General features: G+C 39.2%; 1 protein-coding gene across 1 annotated transcript in view; it reads left to right on the top strand.

The window, feature by feature from the left end:
* Nucleotides 1–20,513, top strand: part of dnah5l (dynein, axonemal, heavy chain 5 like) — a 300,816-nt gene that overhangs the window by 53,018 nt on the left and 227,285 nt on the right. The window contains exons 25-34 of the mRNA XM_041248036.1: nt 7,175–7,344; nt 7,461–7,553; nt 8,090–8,293; nt 10,040–10,120; nt 10,217–10,621; nt 11,210–11,328; nt 11,571–11,707; nt 14,863–15,025; nt 17,897–18,008; nt 19,978–20,106. Coding sequence (XP_041103970.1) covers nt 7,175–7,344; nt 7,461–7,553; nt 8,090–8,293; nt 10,040–10,120; nt 10,217–10,621; nt 11,210–11,328; nt 11,571–11,707; nt 14,863–15,025; nt 17,897–18,008; nt 19,978–20,106 — 1,613 coding nt within the window. The remainder of the gene's footprint in view (nt 1–7,174; nt 7,345–7,460; nt 7,554–8,089; nt 8,294–10,039; nt 10,121–10,216; nt 10,622–11,209; nt 11,329–11,570; nt 11,708–14,862; nt 15,026–17,896; nt 18,009–19,977; nt 20,107–20,513) is intronic.

Here is a 20,513-nt window from a genome sequence, read left to right as displayed (position 1 = left end):
AAAACACCATCTTTCACATAATACGTATACGTTTTCTGTATATGTTAAAACAGGTTTAGATATTCCCACATGAAGATTTGATGAAAACATCAAAAACAGTATTCTCTTATCAATAAAAATGTTTGTACCCACTTCCCCATAACATTTATTAAAAAAAAAAAAAAAAAAAAAAAAACCGAGCATTTTACTGTGAAAATAATAACTTAGTTAAACTTGAGCCTACACAGAATAAACGCTTATATTTGCTTACGCCACAGTATGATGACAACATTTTTGAAAGGAAATAAACATTTGGCAAGTAGTGATTTTAACTCTGCATAAACATAAATTATACTGACAAAATAATGTTTTTAAAATATTTATTTTTACTAAAACCACACTGCACATCCAAACATAACGAGCGCTTTACTTTAAATAAAATGTATTTATAAAATTTAAACATACATTTACACTTCGATAAATAATACGACAAATGTTACTTTTTTAAACAGAAAAATAATGTCTGCAATACACTTCGATAAATATGATGTCAAACATCACATTTTTAACATGGCATCTGTAAAATCTTGGATAAATCTCCATAGAATTTTGCCTTTAACTTCTAAAATTTGCACGTGAGCAGAAAGGCTCAAAAAGGCAAACGCTAACTTATTTCATGGCTAACTTATTTCCTGTGACACCGGCACCAAAATGGCGAATTTCTAACTTCTAAGGTATGGCAGAATTAAACTCTGATTCATATGCCAGTAGGGAATACAGTGTCCACAATAAAAGTTAACTTGGAAGCGTCTTTGTAGCAAAAAAACTAAATAAAACAAAACAAAACAAAAAAACGATAAAACTTCAAACAAACCACAGTTAAAAAAATGATGTCTAGCCACAACTGTGGGGCTTCACAAAATGCTGTAAAAATGGTTTGAAAGAAACACGTCACAGTAAACATGTAAATAATAATAAAAATATATATATCTTGTACCATACTACAGGGGTGGAATTAAGACTCCGATTGCAGTACAGTTTCACCCATTCCAGGTTTTAATACAAGCTTGAATAGCCAGTGTATAAGTAATAAGCTCAGGTGTGTCATATTAAACATATAAAAAACTAAAATGGATCAAGCTTATTTATACCGCGATGGAAGAACTTGATATAAAAATGTAAGGTTGCCGATGCAACCCCGGTTCTCTGAAAGAGAAATTAGCCATCAACTAATGGGTATCGCAGTCAGGTGGTAGGATTATGCTGAGCTTGATATAAAAGCTGCCTTTAGACCTCCGTAGCTCTGATGTTAGTGCCCCGCCCCTCGGGTGCTGAGTAACTATGCAGAGGGTAGGAAGCTCAGCCTCTTTTGTTTCAGGCTGCAAGGGCTACTGAAGCAAACTCTTTCAGAGAACCTGGGTTGCATCCGCAACTTTACGTTCTCTTTCACTTTGAAAATAGCCATCAACTAATGGGTACTGTGTATCAAAGCAGTCGGGGGGCAGACTTTCGGGGGGGGTGAAAGACCGAGGACTTGTATCAAGGTCCTATCTACTGAAAGGACGAGGACTTGAGATCGGACCCTTCGGTTCGGTAGACCACTGGTGGTTGTGACCGTTCCGTTAGCCGGGAAGGCGGCGAGACTGGCCACTGAACCCTGTCAGACCACTGGCGGAGTCTCTGGACCAAGTCGAGAACCGAAGACTCGACGGCAAAGTAGAGTCCCTCGAGGACTATTCCCAGCGGAGCTATATATCCCTCCGTACTGACCGGTGAATGTGTATCTTTTCGGATGACGAACTGGGCCTGGTTACCGTCAGAGACCTGGTTCAGCTCTTGCTTCTGAGCTGCCGTGATCATATCAGGGAGCTCCTTGATAAGGGTCGCCTGATAGATAGAGATCATGCTGGACACATTAGAAAAGCCTAGCTGCTTGGGAGCAAATGGCATAACCCTTCTTGTGGTGCGTCTCTGTCGTCAGACTTTGCTTGTTTGGACACTGTAGGTCCTTGGCCGGCCCAGTGCCTGGCACCTGTATGAGGGCCGCAATGGCGGAGTCCACTGGGGGGAAGGCTGCCAAGCCAACACCTTCCACTCCCTGCATGGAAGAAAAAACCTGAACTTCGGCAACCGTGCTAAGTGCTGAAGCCGGGTTGGACCAGAAAGACTGGATTTCCCTGACGAGGGGAACCAGGAGCCCTGGGGCTCCTTGTCCCTGGGCCATTCGACCCCTAGGCGTTGAGCCGCTCGTTCAACTAGAGCCTCAAATATCAGCCCTGGAGATGCCTCTGGTTCCTGCTGTAGCTCGTCCAGCGAGTTGCAAGAACGTCCCTCCTGTACAAGCTCCTCATCACCAGAAGAGGAGGTCCTCCTCATAGTCTGAGGCTCAACAGTCAGACTGGGAGGCCGGGGAACCGGCGCAGCTGCGGCGCCAGAGGCCCATAACATGCTCATCATGAGCGACTGTTGCCTGTTGAATCTGGTCCGGGAGGGCGGAGATCCCGCTTGGCTGGTGCCTAGGGGACCGGGAGCGCACTCACTTCTTAGCAGGAGGTGAGCGTTCCTCTGAGGGGGAGTGCTGACACTGCCCCACTGTTCTAGTGGGCGAGCGAGAGCGTCGCCCGAGAGATGGGGAGGGTGAGCCGGAGAGGCGGCCGGGAGATGATGCTCTTTCCCCTGAGGGGGGGGACAGACTCAGAGTGTGATCCCCTGCTGGAAGGAGATCCCACTCCCACAGCCATGTTGGCTCAAGCCTTGAGGACCTATCTCAGGCCGAGGCAGTGTGTTCTGGTCCAAGGCATGAGACAAAACTCATGCGGGTCCTCTGGGGGCATGTTCCGGCTGCAAGAGCCACACTCGTGGAAGCCCGGCATAGTGTGCACGACAGTGCATGTGCACGGGTTGCACGGTGGAGTGCACGGGCACAGACTAAGTTTCTTTAATCGACCCCTAGGAAGCCCCCTGCACAGGGCACAGCTGGAGCATGTGTGCGCACGGAGTGCACGGTGTGCACAGGGGTGCAAAGGTCACCGATGTGTACGGGAGAGTGCACAAGTACAGGGTGCGCAGGTAAGTGCACGGGGCACGGTGTGCATGGGGCACGGGGTGCACAGGGCATGGGTGTGCATGGATGTGCACTGGGCACACGTGCACGTGCGCTGCGAGGATGTGGCGAGACACACTTGGGGAATAATCCTTCAGAAAACCCGATTCAAATTTAGATTCGGAGATCTAAACTAACACGCAGTGTTTACAAGAAATGCTGTGTGCAGGTGTTGGGAGCAAGCTAAGGTCTAATAAAGACCGTTGCTGTGCTTAAGGTAGGCCCAGGGCCAACACACACACCTCTGTTTCTTTCCTGAAAGAAAGAAAAACAAAACTTTAATTACAAGTAAATATTACAATAATTAACAATAAGGCTCTCAATAACCAGTGAGACAGGCTCGAGAGTCCGCAAGCTGAAAAGAGCGAGTAGCTCGATATTAAGCGACTCAGCCGAGTGCTTAAGGGGCAGTGCCTGTCGGCCCGCCAAATACGAGAGCTAAAAGCGGGCGCCATACCCATCCGAGCCCGTTGATTTTGCGACCCGTGCTCAGCAAACTTGAGATTCAGTGAAATAAACCCGGACAGGGGCAGCCGACAGCTTCCCATGCACAATTATGGCAACAGGGGGTACAGACACTGAATTAAATAAATAAAGAGAGTTGTAAGAACAATAGTTACGTTCAACCTCAATCAAGGCTGAAAGCAAAAGAGGCTGAGCTTCCTACGCATAGTTATTCAGCACCCGAGGGGCAGGGCGCTGACATCAGAGCTACGGAGGCCTAAAGGCAGCTTTTATATTAAGCTCAGCATAATCCTATCACCTGACGGCAATACCCATTAGTTGATAGCTATTTTCGAATTGAAAGAGAACCATATTTACTTAATGGTGCTAACTAACCTAAATGTCTCAGCTCGTGTTAAGTTTACCGCTTATTGAAACCAGGCGGTGTCTATCTAAATCGCAATATAAGTAGAGCAGACCACAAGTAGTGCTGTGTGGGAAACGTGGAGATGATACTGTGTCACAGAAACCAGGAGACGAGCGCGAATAAGAGCAAGGAGAGTCAGAGAAAGAGTATTTAGGACCAGACAGACCTTACTAGAGCTGTGTGAGGAGGAGATAATAACAAGGTACAGATTGAGCTCAGATTTCATACTAGCCTTATATGAGGAGCATCAGGTTTGTTTCAGAGAAGTGTTTCAGCAATTGGTGGGGTATTACAACCTATGTTTTCCCAGTGTTTACAACAGGTACCGAATGCCTTGCGGAAATGTACTGGGAACTATATCTATTATCCTAGACAGCCACATGCCCTCAATGAAATAAAAAAAAAAAATTTACAACATTTCTGAATTTCCAAATGTATTGAGAGCTATCGATTGTACACAAGTAGCATGACCACAGGATTTAGAAAGTATATTTCGTAATTGGAAGCATTACCACTCCATTAATATCCAAATGGTGTGTGATACAAAACTGAAGAGTCTCGATGTGGTCGCCAACTATCCTGGTTTGGCATATGACTCGTACATCCTCAGGCAGTCCGGGCTATAGGAAGATTTCGAGGGGGGTGTATATGGACATGGTAGTAAGCATAAGCAATTTGCTAATATTTGTAATAATTGCCATAGATGATGATGGTTACGGGATCATACCCTGGCTGCTTACAGCATTGTTGGACCCCACCACGCAGCAAGAGATTCTATACAATACAGCACACGTGGCTATACGCTCTGTTATTGAATGTACATTTGAAGTCTTAAAAAGTCACTTTAGATGTTTAGATGGTTCTGGTGGAGTGCTACAGTATAGCCCTGGAAAAGTATGTCAAATTATTGTTGCAGCTGCATTCTGCATACCATAACTGTCAACAATGCACTACCAGAGGAAAGTGATGCCAATATTGATGCTGACCCTCCTGCAGAGGACATTGATGATGCACACAACATTGCCAATGGGAGAGTAGTGAGAAAACGTTCAATATGTACGTACATATTTACATTTAATATACAAAACTCGAAACAAATACTGTAGATACAAATAGTACCCCCACTATCATGTTTTAATTACATTTATTCTGGCTGATTTGTAATGCCACAGTATTTCGTATTGAAAAATTCAATGTTTCCAAAGTAATGTGTAATGGCACAATTCTGCATATTTTATTATATTTTAGGAATATTTGTCCACCCCTCCCTTCCTAATCGTGATTGCTTACGTATGCTTGCAATTGCAGGTATACAAAGTTTAGAACCTGTAATAACGGAGCTAGTGATGTAACTGATATTACAAAATAAACCAGAGGGAGATAAATGTGAACAAACAAATATTTATTTTCAGTTAAACATTTATTTTTTTGCGCTTTGACCATCTCACAGGACGGTGTGAGACTCTAAAACGAGACTTTTACCGTCAGCCCCCCCTCATTCTACAGAGACCCACTGAAAATGTACCTGGATCATCTGCCCCTGTATTGTAGTCATCAACAGCATGGAACTGCCGCTGGCTACTATGGAAGAACATATCAACACCTCGCTGGAGGCTGGCGGTGAGCGCAGTGACACTCACTATGCCGATTGGTGTTCACTACCTCTTCCAGTGCTGTAGCCATGCGATGCATTGCAGCGGTGTGTTGGGATAAGCGGAGGTTCAGGTCAGGAAGTGTGGACTGAAGCCCATATATCACCACATCTTATTCCGTTACACTCTGTAGTGTGGGCAGCAACTGTGCAACTGGAGTCAGCTCCTGGACCTCGATAGTGTCTTTACCACCGCTAGCACACATCTTTTCTTCCACAAGCCTTAGAACCAAGGTAACCATCCCGTCAGATGTCCCTGGAGACTGGGAGTCGAGAGAGGCAGAGTGCGCGTCATTATCATCGGAGACAGCGGTAGTGGCACCTGCAATGCAAAAACTATGTTCAGTACCATTAGCCTACATTTCTACCAGTTCCTGCACGCTTTTGTATGTTATTGGTATTATTTTGACGTTACATGTATGCTGTAATAATATAATACAACTAATAAAAAAAGGCCAACATCAGCATCATCTACCTCCCATTAAATGTCAGTAAGTTGTCTCTATATCCTAACTCTGATTAAACTGGATTTGAGAATTGTTTTGCTTAAATTGTTGATTATTTTACAATATTTACAATTATAAGTGGCTTACAGTTTGTTACAGTGGTTTGGAAAATAAAAGCATAGATAAACTAATATCTAAAACTACATTGAGCAATTGCAATAATGAAATGAGAGTTAGGACTGGGGATTGAACAATTAATCTACAATTAATCTACTGTGTTAATTAAACAGACTAAACATATTTTGCAGCCTTACTATATCATGGGTTAAAGTATAACTGCAATGCATTCAGCAGACTGGTTATTTTGCTTATGTATGTTATACACTTGAACTTTGGTTCGTCTTTTGGCATCTGTCCAGCGCTTCTTGATCATATCTACGCTGCGCTCGCTAACTCCAAGTGCATTTATTTGTATTGTGATGTTTTCGCCAGATAGCCCGCTTCGCTGAAGTGGCTGTTCTAGTTGATTCAGGACCAAAGGGCCTTTCATAATTGCGCACCACTTCTTTTGCTATCTTTGGTTTCTCAGACTGTCCTCCTTGGTCGATGTCATTCTGACAAAGTGAGAACTGGACCTGTCTTTTGGAGTGCCCTTATATATAAAGTAATGTGTGATTACCATGTGCAGCATGTCGTACACTATGATAACTTGCAAATTAATAATTTAGCACGCCTTATTAATGCATATTATTATGACTAGAGAGGCCACATCTTCCTTTTTGCATGCAGTGTGGGGTTCCCTTACTACACAGTATTTCAAGTAATGTACGGCTGTTTAGTGCATAAGGCCCAATGTATTTCACTGGCTGCAAAGCATTTCAGTCATTAGAGGAAGCAATTTGTTGATTAGTGACTCTTAGAAAGTGCTAAACGACTTGAAAATACATCTTTCTTTAACCCAGTATGGTATCATTTTAAACAAAAAACTACAAAAACAAGGTTGGGGTACTACTGTACCAACTCAAATTGAGGAACCTGAGTTGAATTACAGAAACCAATACAGGTGGCCTAACTGATGGATGTTGTGGTTTTAATTAGATTTTTAATACCTCTTTTTTTGACAGCCACAAAGCTCTCTTTGGATGCGCTCAGGCGACGTCTACATGTTGTCAGCTCTAAATACCAGGCAGCTGTACAGCCAATAAAAACTTCAAACCAGGCCCCACTCTTTAAAGCTGCAATTCAGCTTGCTATTCCCAACGTAGTCATGAGGCCAAGTCTGGATGAAATTCAGGTATTCATGTTCATTTCATCTTCTAATTGAGGTTTTTCTTTTTAATTTTTCTCTAAATATCCTTGTTGAATCTTACATATTTTAGTAAAGAGCATTGTGCATTCTCTCTTTTGTAGGCCATCCTCAACAAAACTGTGAACACAGTACTGTCCATGGCAAAGGATATTCCGCTGTGGAATTTTTCACATCTGCATCATAAACAACTTCAGGTTTGATTGTGTTTTGTGTTTTTACTGCCCTGATTAAGAAAAGTAATTACAAGCATAGTAGAAAAAAAACAAACAAACTAAAGTATATTTACAATAGAGAAAGCACCTTGTGCTTAGTGGTAGTTTAACTGTGTTATGTGCAGTTAACAGTATGTATGTCAAAAACAGTGTTATAGCAGTGAAAGTTTTTTAATTAGTTATGGGCCACATTCAAAGCATAGCAACTTGCAATTTAAGTTTTTTTGTTTTCTCCCATGGATTAAATATTAACGTTTTCTCAGACCATGAGCATGTATTAAAAAGTGTTAACCAGTACAATGTACAAGTGCTCAGTATAGTGTGCATGGGTTATATTATTCCATGCAGTGTACTTCACTGTTTTATTATGCAGAAGTAATAAAAGAAACTTGGTAAGATTATTTGTAAAATAAAGAAAGACTTTCATGGCTCCAAAGTAAGTTTACTTAAGTATGTTAACAGTGTGTGTGGTTTTTATTTTCTTTTAATGAAATATAATTTTTGATTTGCTATTGCAGACTGAACAGAATTCTACAAGGGATGCAGGAGATGATGGCAAAATGACAAAACAAGTGGTACTGAAGCCACTGGATAAACAGCTGAGTGAGCACAAGGACATCATCAAAGTGGTCGTCCAGCTCGGCTCCATCATCTCGTCCCTAAAAGCCGATGCCATTGACGTCCTTGAGAACTTCTCCAGCTTTTCCAACTTGTGGACCCAGGTTGGTCTTGATCTGATTACATGTTGTAAAGTTTTTGTAACTAACATTGGCTTTATTAGGTTTTATTTTTTATTTTTTTAAGGAACGGTGTGCCTTTCCCAGTTGTATATAGAATTCAGCTACAATTTGGGCCGTGTAATGGTGTGTGAAATAAATCTTTAAAAAAACCAAACAACAAAAGAATGCAAGTTTTTGAAAAGGTGTAGTATATTAAACAGCGTATCACCCATTTAGCTAAGTACAATACTGTAGGATACATAAGCCATGGATCCTCTTTCAGTGATGGCAACAATTTGTCCGGTAAGTTTAACACCTGAACAGTATAATAAAGTTTATAATCCAGGTCTGGCAATGGAATGTGAAACAAACAATGTGATTGGTCAAGGAAGGTTCTAGCTGTCCGCATGCTGTATGGATACCAACATTTGGAGCCTTATTATATATTAGAAATCATTGCACTGCCTCACAGAATTTACAGTACCGTTAGCCATCTTGCTTATGGTTAAAGGTACAGTAACTATAAAACTGAGCGATCAATTACCAGCACAAAAAATCCCAAAAGTAGTAAGTAAACATGCCGATTTGGATGAAGAACAATTAAATGAACTGGAAAATAGCAAAATGGAAGAATGCACATCTTAAAAAAAATCTTAATAAAATACTAAGGGATTTCTATGGAAATCTAAGAAATGCCCAAGGAGAAGAATATAAAATGTCAAGCTACATTAGTCTTTGAGCTGCAATAAACCACTGTCTAAATGAAAACAAAACTGGGGAATTGTCAATATTATACACTCGCCCAGTTGTTTTAGCAGTTTGTAAACACTACAGAAAAAAACAAAGACATTTCTGGGCATTATCCACCTGCTCTGACACCTACTTTGAAAAAGCAATGAAATCTGAGATGGCATTGAATTAATTTTTTTTCCTCCCGTCCCTCCAGGCTATGAAACATCATCTTGCACTGCAATAAAAAATATATATTTTAGTGCTGTCACAGCACTTCCTGATTGTGGATGTTTTCAAAGGGTTCAAATGTTTATAGGCTGATGAAGTAAAAAAAAAAAAAAAAAAAACTATCAACAGGAGAACGTGTAGCAGTGGAGCCTTCCGTTGCTGGAAAGGATACGTCTAAATTCACTGTTTGGAAGAATTTGGACATTGTTGTATTTAACGATAATAAAAGTCCAGGTGGCTTTGTACAATGCAAATCTTTCACAATATTATTGAAATATGAAAACAAAATGACAGGAAATCATCCCTACAGTAGCACACTTAAAAGGGATGTATTTGTCCTGTAGCCTCTTTAAAAGGCATAGTTGTGGTATAATATTTGTTCTTGAATGTTAATTTAGAAGTTTGATATGATGTAGGCTTGTCCAAAATGAGTATGCGAATTTGCAAGAGCATCTTCTGTGTGGCTGTTTATGATAACAAAGTTTTGAAGAAGCCTGTTGTTGTCTTCTTTTAAGTCATGCAGGGTTAGATTACTAGGAAAGTAAATGAGATATGATTAATTGACAGTGAGAGTGATAGTCGGGTAGGGCTCGGATCAGGTTTTACATTTAGTCCCGTGCAGACCTCTAACTGTATGTATTGTTGCAATCTATTGAGATATGTGAGACAAATGGTAAAAAGACAAAGTATAAGTAATCTGCATTAAAAAAAAAAAAACATGAAGTAAAATGCTTTACAAAATATTAATTGTACTTTAACAGCTTCTTTCTTTTCTTTTATATTTTTAAGGACCCAGATGACCAGGTTAAAGAATTTTTGGAGACAAACCCATTATTGTCTGAATTCAATGCTCAGATTAACTCTTACACAGTAAGTATACCCTCCTTTACTTTACAAATTATTGAATAAATTGGAATGTAAAGGTATAATAAAGCTTTGGAGACTGATATTGAGTTGTTTATTTAGAAACTGGAAGACCAGATCAGTGAGCTACCATCTGTCTGCACTGTGGGGTCGGTGCAGTGTGACATAGAGCCTTTGAAACTGGCTTTGACGCAGGAGTGCCGCAGCTGGAAAAGAGCATTCGGGACAGCTTTGAACAAGAAGTCTTCTGCAGAAATGGATGAGATCATCTCTTTCATTGACGGCCTGAGCAAGAGACTCAACAGGCCCATTGTTGACCTGGACGATGTTCGTGGGGCCATGGCAGCATTGAAGGAGTATCGAGATGCTGAGATCCGGATTGACATGACCATTGGCCCAATTGAGGAGTCGTATGCCCTTCTCAACAAGCATGAACTGCTGTTCCACGATGGGAACACTGAGAAGGTGGATGGTTTAGCATATGCCTGGAAGAACCTAAATGCACAGGTGAGTTAATGTCTGCTTTCCAATACCCAGTCATTGGGTGAGTCATTGAAAAAGGTGATATGTTTAAAAATGTAAATGTCACTAGATGGTTACAGAAAAAATTACATTTTTGTTTATTTTTATATTATTATTTTAGTGAAATGCCGGTGTCTATGATTAAAACATGCCAGATTTATGCCAGATTGTTCACATGTCCTTAGCTTATGTGTGTGGTGGTGATACACTCACTGATAAAAGTTGGTGTTACACAGTATTTGGTTATATGCAGTTCCCCACTTGAATTTGGGCATTTGATGAAGTGTTCCAGTTAGTATTTGTAGTTGAATATTTGTGTAATGTTCATTAATGGTCCTTGTGTACATTAATAAAAAATAGCAAAGCAATTAGCAATTTAAAAAAAAAAAACATATTGCAGGGATATGTAGTTTGTTCTAAACCCTATACAGTCAAATGTTCAAACTTCTATTTCACAGTATTTTTTCTAAATATAATAACTCTAATATAATAATCACTCATGTGAAGGATTTTCCCTGTCTGGCAGTCAGCTTTGGCAAGTGAGAATGAATGATGTTCATTGTCTTTTGGCAGGTTCTACAAACCCAGAACTTTCTAGTGAAGGTGCAGCCTGAAATGAAGTCAGACCTTCTGGCTGGAGTACAAACATTTCAAACTAATGTCCAGGTTTTGTACAGCGACTATGATGAAAGGTAAGATAAACTGTGTGTTTGTGGTAGAGTGTGGATGGACTTGTTTACAACTATGGGAAGGAAAGAAAAAAAAACTACAATGTGAGAGCATGGGCTCATTTTAATGATCTAAAATATGTGTGTGTTGCTTTTCAATCTTGCTTTACTTTTTAAAGCAACATACATTTTAAGATTGATTTATGCAACTGACTTTGTCTGTCTTGTTCAGTCAGTATAAATCTGTCTTGACTTTTTTATTCCAGGGGCCCAGGTGTGGAAGGTATCTCTCCCCAGGAAGCCAGTGACCGTCTGCAGACCTTTCAGGCTCATTTTGATGAGCTGTGGAGTAAATACATCACTTATTCTGGAGGAGAAGAGCTGTTTGGTCTTTCAGTTAAAGGTAATTAAGCTATAAGTGAAACTCCCAGCATGGTGGAGCAGTTTGCTGCCGCTGGTGTTAAACCAAGGTCCTGTTTACTTTGTGGAGATGAATGGTTCAGGGGCACTCTTTGGAAGAAGAACTGTTTGTTGGATTATCTCCTACACAGAAGTCTGGCCTGTCTACATTGTCCCAGACCCTGTACGTTGGGATAGGACTTCAATCACTATAATTATTTTTTGTTATTATTATGAAAACGATCAGTGCAAATACCATCTAAGTCTAATTTTTTTAAAATTAAATGTACTATCACCGACAGCGTTTATTTTATACTTAAAAAGGCTTATAAAATGGCCTCCTCTTGTTTATAAACTTTCTTATGTTCTTAAGAAGTATGTGCCGCAGTCCATCTCCTGAAGGAAATGGACTCGTGAGCGCACAAACGCCCCCCAGGACCGCTGGAGCTGCAGGTCCCGCAAGGTGCTCTTCTTCTCATATGTGCTCTGCTCAAGTTGGTCCCCGCGAGCCAGGCGGCTCTCCAGATCGAGAAGCTCCCTTTCCAGCCGCTCGATCCGTGAGTCCCATTGCCTGCTCGCACTCCTCGTGTAATCTGCACCTTCCCTATGTCCTACCACTGACGCCACATGGGGAAGCGAGATCGCCTGCTATGCCAGACAATCCAAAAGTAATCGAAAAACCACGCAAAGAGCTTGTCCTCCAACAGGCCATTGTTGAAATGCCAGTAGGCAGCACCATGTCTAGCCGGTAACAGGGCCACCAGGTTGTGGTCCATGAACAGCGTCTGCCTTATCTTGGAGGAGCAAATGTAATATGTGTCGTTCCACGAGACCTGTCGATCCGGGACTGAGACATCTGTCCCACCGTCACCCTGGTGTCGGTGAAGGCCGAGGCGTCTGGGTGTTGCCAACGGCAGGTGTTGACCAGAGAGATACGAGAGATCAGCTCACTCAGAAATGTTGACGAGAGTGAGTAGGGTGCTTGCCCTACCCTGTCTGCGGCCTCAAGGGTTGCAGTTGAAGTCCCACCAATGTACACCAACATTAACACACTACACGTAACATACAACACAAATAAATAGCCCAGGGGCGGGGCACTTTGCCACAGGTGGTCACTGGACCAGACTCCACCATCTTTGCGGAGCCCAGCACCGCCTCAGGCGATGTTGCCATTTTCCCCTCAGCGACAATGGAGAATTGCAAACGTAATACCGATCCACAAAAAGGGAAACAAAACTGAACCAGTTAACTACAGACCAATAAGCCTCACTTCCATTATATGCAAACTTATGGAAGCTATAATAAGATACCTTTACCTTTATGGTAACAATATCCTGGGAGACAGTGAACATGGTTTTAGGAAAGGGAGATCGTGTCTAACTAATCTACATGATTTTTTTGAGGATGCAACAACCATAATGGATAATTGCAAAGCATATGACATGGTTTATTTAGATTTCCAGAAAGCTTTTGACAAAGTCCCGAGTAAAAGACTAATTCTCAAACTGAACGCAGCAGAGATTCAAGTTAAAGCAACAGAACCTCTTGACTGCAAGAAGATTCTGTACCCTGCAATAAACGAACGTCAGCGATAGCTCCGTGTTCAGGACTCCTGCTAATAGGAAAAAGAGATGTCTGTGAGTCAGTTTATCTATACGTAAAAAAGAACCGTTCCCAACTCAGACACAAGCTTCTGTTCCTAGTTTGTAATCACAGTATAACGAGACTGTGTCTGCCTTTGAGGCGAAGTATTCAAGAAGAAAACACACAGGATGTGTGTGAAACTCCTACTTGGGTTTTGAAGATAAAGGAGGACAACTTGGGTTTGAAGATTTACGGAAACAAAGAAAAGACATAACTACAACGAAAGACTTGATCTGCAGACTTTTGGGGTTTTCTTCAAGGAACCATTCAGTATAATTCTCTTACCTTTCCCTTGTGGAACTAGTGTAATTAATGGTAATTGCAACACATAGAAATTGATAAAATAGTTCTTACATTGCGCTTTTAATGCGCATATGAAAAAAATTCAGTTTTTTATTTTTCTTAAAAATATTTCCCAACTTAAAACCAATGTCACCTTACAATAATTGATTCTGAGTTTCAATGTTTTAAAAAAAAAAAATCGAACAGAACGAAATTTCAATGTACCATTTGTAATTCAGTAATATGAGAGAATTGGTCAGGGGTCTGAATACTTTTGCAAGGCAAGTGTATATATATATATATATATATATATATATATATATATATATATATATATATATATATATATATATATATAAGAGAGAGAGAGAAGCATTTACATCCAATGAATGAGTGTTTACTGGTGCTGCATTGATATATGTGTGAATCATTCTCGTGATGATTTTTTTCCTTTCTGTACCATTAGTATTATTATCTAATAAACTGCTATGATATTTTAACCTACTTTGTTGTGGTTGAGGGTGTTTTGAATGTTCATTGTAATTCCTCAATCTTATACACGTCATTAAATATAATTATTATGATGAGGTCTTTAATTAACGTGAATGAATATTCAGATTATTTAACAGATAACTAATAGATTGTCTGTTTAGTCGGTGATCTAATATGGTAATGGTCACATAGTATTCATTCAAGTTGATTAACGCACATTAATTTGAACTATATTAATTATTCAAATAAATTAATTGTTTAAAGTAATTATTAAACAAACTAATATGATTAGCCCCACATATTTTAAGTAACTGTTTTTTTTTTAATGTTTTTTATTGCACTACTGGAACCTCTCAGTAGTAGTCCTCAACAAGAGGATGCTAACAAGGTCGGACAATTAACTACTTTAAATGCCACATAGAGCCCACTGGTCAACAAAAGCTGTCATGTTGCTAGCAGACCCCTCTTTGGTGTGCTCTAAAGAATGCATGTAGTAGTAGATTTATTCAGGTTTATCCAAGGTTTTCATTTGAAGTGAGTAAATAAATGCAATAAAAATTGTGGTATGCAGTAGAAATGCAGTAAAAATTTATCAGTGATCTAATTGATTTATCAGTGATCTCATTTCTATTTAGTCCATGGAAAATATAAATCTGTAAGCACACTACCAGAGGGAAAGAAGCTTTAAATCATGTGATCAAGAATGTATTTAAATAAAGATAACGTTTTTTCCCATTACAGAATACCCTGACCTCCAGCGAATAAAACGTGAGCTGTCCCTACTCCAGAAGCTTTATGGACTTTACAACTCAGTAATTGACAGTGTGAACGGATACTATGACATTCTGTGGTGTGACCTGGACATTGAGAAAATCAACAATGAACTCATGGATTTCCAGAATAGGTTTGTATTTATATATATATACACATACATACATACACACTACCGGTCAAAAGTTTTGGAACTCCCCCATTTTTCTAGTTTTTATTGAAATTTAAGCAGTTCAAGTCCAGTGAATAACCTGAAATGGTACAAAGGTAAGCGGTAAACTGCCAGAGGTTAAAAAAAAAAGTTTAGGTTACCAAAAACTGAAAAATAATGTATTTCAGAGTTATACAAAAAGGCCTTTTTCAGGAAACAAGTAATGGGTTAACAACTTACAGCTGTTCTGCAGCAATGGAAGTAAATTAAGCCTTGAAAGTTTATGCTAACAATTCCTACAGGTGTCCCAACTTGTTAATTAATTGTTAATTACTTACAAACCCTCTGTCTGTATAAAAGCAGTGTTGGAACAGACTGTGTTACTACACCTTCTTACTGCAGGAAATAGAATATTGCTATCATAATGGCGAGAAAAAGGCAATTAGAAAGGAAGACAGACAGACCATTATAACCCTTAAAAGTGTAGATCTTTCCTTTAGTTAAATTGCAAAGAAAGCCATGGTGTCAGTGAGTACAATTTCTTACACCACCAAAAGGCACTGGGAAACTGGAGGAAACTCTGACAGGAAGAGGTCTGGCAGACCCAAAGCCACAACAGAATCAGAAGACAAGTTTCTGATAGTCCAGCTTGCGTGATAGGCAGCTCACAGGACAACAGCTTCAAGCACAGCTTAACACTGGTCGAAATAAGCAAGTCTCAGTTTCAACTTTGAAGAGAAGACTTCGAGCTGCAGGTTTGACAGGTCGAGTGGCAGTAAGAAAGCCATTGCTAAGATATCAAAATAAGAAAAAGAGGCTTGCCTGGGACATCAAGCACCGCCAGTGGACTACTGAAGACTGGAAGAAGCTCTTATGGATCAAAATTTGAAATCTTCAGTTAATCACGCAGGGTTTTGATACTCCATTGAGTAGGAGAAAGGATGGTTCCTCAGTGTGTGCCATCAACTGTCAAACATGGGGGAGGAATCGTTATGGTCTGGGGCTCTTTTGCTGGATCCAGAGTCGGCGACTTGCACAGAGTGAGTGGCACCCTGAACCAAAACGGCTACCACAGCATTTTGCAGCGCCATGCAGTACCCTCTGGTATACGCTTAGTTGGTCAGGAGTTCATCCTACAGCATGATAATGACCCAATACATACCTCCAGGCTATGTCAGAACTATCTTAAAAGAAAAGAACAAGACGGTAGGCTTCAAATCATGGAATGGCCAGCACAGTCTCCAGACTTAAACCCCATCAAGCTGTTTTGGGATGAACTGGACAGAAGGGCGAAAGCAAAGCAAACTACAAGTGCAACACATTAGTGGGAACTTCTGCAACAGTGTTGGGAAGAACTTTCCAACAATACTTGATTTCCATTGTAGAAAGAATGCCACGAGTGTGTTCGGCTGTTATATCTGCAAAAGGTGGCTACTTTGATGAGTAAAAAAATTTAGATTAAATTTTGTTAAACAAAACGATTTCATGATTTCTTTTTTATCTCCAATTGTTTATTTGTTCTATGCTTTAATTTCAGAGTACATTGAGACATTAAACTGCGTAAATTTCAATAAAAACTGGAAAAATGGAGGTGTTCTAAAACTTTTGACCGGTAGTGTGTGTGTGTGAATATATATATATATATATATATATATATATATATATATATATATATATATATATATATATATATATATATATATATATATATACACACACACACACACAGGCTAACTTCACTATAATGAACACTCCTGGGACCTGGAGAAATGTTCGTTATATCAGGGTGTTCACTATAAAAGGGTTTGGCATTTTTCTGTATCAGAATAATGACAAAATGGCAAATTTGAATTGAACATCAATATATAGTACTGTTATGAAAATTCCTCCACATTGATTAACATTGAAACGGTATTGTGACAAGGTACTCGTGTTACATGTGTGGGTAACTGCATTGTAAGACAGAGAGACATAGGAGTTGGAGTTGAAACAGCGGCACAGACACGCAGGATTTATTAAACACAGAACAGAAAATAAACAAACGGGTCATGTGATGCTACCAACGATGGTAACGCACAGCAGACACAATACACAAGACAAGCTGGCAGCAAGTCTCAATCAAGTGCCCATCTGTAAACAATCATTTGATTAAACATAACAACTTCAAAAAACATACAAAACAAACCTGTTTCCACATATAAATTACAACAACATGAAATTCCCCCTGTGCAGGGCAATCGCCCTGCTACAGGCATGTTTAAAAGAAAGCAATAAAATAAATGAAAAGGAAAGAATATACTTACATGCTGAATACAGTAATGTCCTTTCTATTGAAAAAAACTATCCAGTGTAGATTGCACCTCACACCTGTTGCCTGGTTGCAGTTTGTGTGAAGATGACGGACAGGCAACAATTGCATTCGTCATGCATGATTTGTACTACAATAGGTCATCTTTGAATTAGTGTTATCTTTGAATTAGTCAACCGTGGTGTTTGTTTTCACTGAGAGAATATCACACTTGACACTGGAGAAAGTTCGGTGTCAGTACTAAGATCGTTGTATCCAGATTGATCCTGTACGTTATCGTTCTAATAGTGCTAATTTGCATTGAAAAAATTGGTTATTCCCGTTGGGCTTGTTAAAAACGGGTGTTCGTTATAGTGGTTAGCCTGTGTGTGTGTGTATGTGTATATATATATATATATATATATATATATATATATATATATATATATATATATATATATATATATATCTATATCAATTACCAAAAAGATTAAAAGCAACATTTTGTGTATATACATTATAATACATGAAATGTTTATGTGTATGTATTTCTTTTTTTTTGTAAGAATCCGTAAACTTCCCAAAGCCTTGAAGGAATGGCAAGCATTCAATGACCTGAAAAAGAAGATAGATGACTTCAGTGAGACTTGTCCTCTGCTAGAAATGATGGCAAACAAGGTAAATAATACCAGTCCCATACACCAGTGGTTCCCCATCATCATTGGTGTTTAGGGATATCTGAAAAGGACCCTAAAAAATTAATGAACACAGTAATGGGTTTGCGGAAACCTACATAGCAGGAACATTCATATAAACAGAGAACTCAATCAGGCATTGCAACTCATATGCTACAGTATGTAAATACTGTATTCTGATTGTGAGTGCTTGTTTTACCTAAAAATCATATGTCTTGTGTTGACTGGTTCACTGGTGTGTCTTATTTTGTGGATTAATTCAATGGTTTGCTCAACACAACTATTAGTCAGTTTAATACTAATACTTTTTTTGACTTCACTATGAGAAAGGCATCATTACCAATTTAGGAGTGTAGAAGTCTTCTCTTCCGCTGGTCTAACAAAAGAGCTTTAAATAACCCTTTTTTTACCTAACCTGTGTTTACATCATTCTTCAAAAATTATTTTAATTTGTAACTGTTGGTATTCTCCTGTACCTTTTCTCTCTTGGTCCTCCTAATTCTCTAGATAAACATACTCACAATCCATGCATTTGACACACAGACCCTGCTAATAGGATATATTACTACAAGAAATTACAAGGCACAGACATAGGAGTGACATACAGAGGAGTACAGACACCAACAACCTCCATATGTCATACATGGAGAATGTGAGCAGAGCAGTGACAAAATTCCTCTCCCCACTCATAATATCCTTCACTCTTCCATTCCTCTCATAATATCCTCTACTCTTCCATTCCTCTCATAATATCCTCTGCTCTTCCATTCCTCTCCCCACTCATAATATCCTTCACTCTTCCATTCCTCTCATAATATCCTCCACTCTTCCATTCTACTCATCATATCCTCCACTCTTCCATTCCTCTCCCCACTCATAATATCCTCCGCTCTTCCATTCCACTCATAATATCCTCCACTCTTCCATTCCACTCATAATATCCTCCGCTCTTCCATTTCACTCACCACTCATAATATCCTCCTAAAACAGCAAAGAGAAAAGCTAACATAAAGTGCTCAGAGAAGTTATCTAATTCATTTCGAAGAAACTTTCTCGTTATTATTGATTGGTACTGAAAAGAAATGCGTAAATTGAAAATAAAGTAAAAGTTAGGAAATATCATCTTGCAAGGTTTTTAACAGGGTCCTATGATGTCATGTATGGTGTCGTCTATTTCAAACTTTGTATATGATTTGTATCAAATTAGCTTTTTACTGGGCATGTTTGTATTTGAATATCTCATAGGGAGCTCAAAGCAACCCACAAACACATATGAGTGAGTTGAAAAACACAAAACAAAACATCAGCAACAATAAAATAGAACAGCAATACAAAAACAACACCTCATCTTGCAACACTTTGACCATGTCAGAGTACTCAGTGTTAACTTTTAAACTGCTGCAGACTGCCGCATTACGTTTGTTTTGCAGTGTAATATGTGGGTGTATTTTAACATTTTGATTCATTGTAGCATAATGAAAATGTCATAATACCGCATTTGCAACAGATGAAAATGTTTGGACTGTTGTAGGTAAAAGGCAGCTTTATATATTAAATGCAAGTTTGTTTTAGTTCTGTCAGTAATTTGTAATACTAAGTCAATTTATAGATTCATATAATTTAACTGTGGCTTTATTGATGTTACACGTCCTTTAAAATCATTCACCGGGTCAGTGGATCATGTCACTTCACCTTTGCTGATACTGGGCTATTATTCAGTGTTGTGCCAAGCTATAATGCTTTTTCTGTAAATGTTTTCTTCGCACAATAAATAATAATATATTTGCATACAAAGCTTTTGAGAGGCTGATTTCAGTTGTCACTTAAGCATGTTCACCATGACACGTCACTTTATGAACAGATGTTCCAGCATTATGTGGAACTTTGCTTTCTGAGAAACATGTAAAGAATAAAAAGTGAAGCCAATGCACATTGCATGTGCTTTTTTGCAGGCCATGATGGCGAGGCACTGGGAGCGGCTTTCACAGACAACTGGCCACAGTTTTGATGTGGAATCTGAAAACTTCACCCTCAAGAACATAATGGAAGCACCTTTGTTAACATATAAAGAGGACATTGAGGTATAACTGCTTTATAAGTTTGCTGTCGCTTACTAAATTATATTTAATGATAAAGCAGGGCATTATCCCTGAAACTGTTTGGCAGTATACACTGGAAAGCTCCAATTTTAAGGGCCATTGGGAATGGTAGTTTTTTTTTTTTTTTATATTTTGACATTGCAATGCTATCAGAATGGTACCAGTACGAACTAGTACACACTGGAAATTAACTGCAGTACCACACTAAATCAGTGTGCTACTTGGACAAGGACTACAGTAGTTCTGCTTTTTTTAAAAATTTTAAGTCAGTAAATTTTAAATTTTAAAATGCAATAAGCACATGACATTAATTGCTGTGTCTTATATGGGTAAGAGTACTGTATGTGCAGTAGTCTGTATCAGTGTCCCCTATTCCATTTGGAGAATGA

The sequence above is a fragment of the Polyodon spathula genome, chromosome 4 (assembly GCF_017654505.1).
Source record: "Polyodon spathula isolate WHYD16114869_AA chromosome 4, ASM1765450v1, whole genome shotgun sequence".
NCBI classification, from domain to species: Eukaryota; Metazoa; Chordata; class Actinopteri; order Acipenseriformes; family Polyodontidae; genus Polyodon; species Polyodon spathula.
Note: the sequence above shows the minus strand (reverse complement) of the source record. Positions and strands in the feature narration are given on the sequence as shown.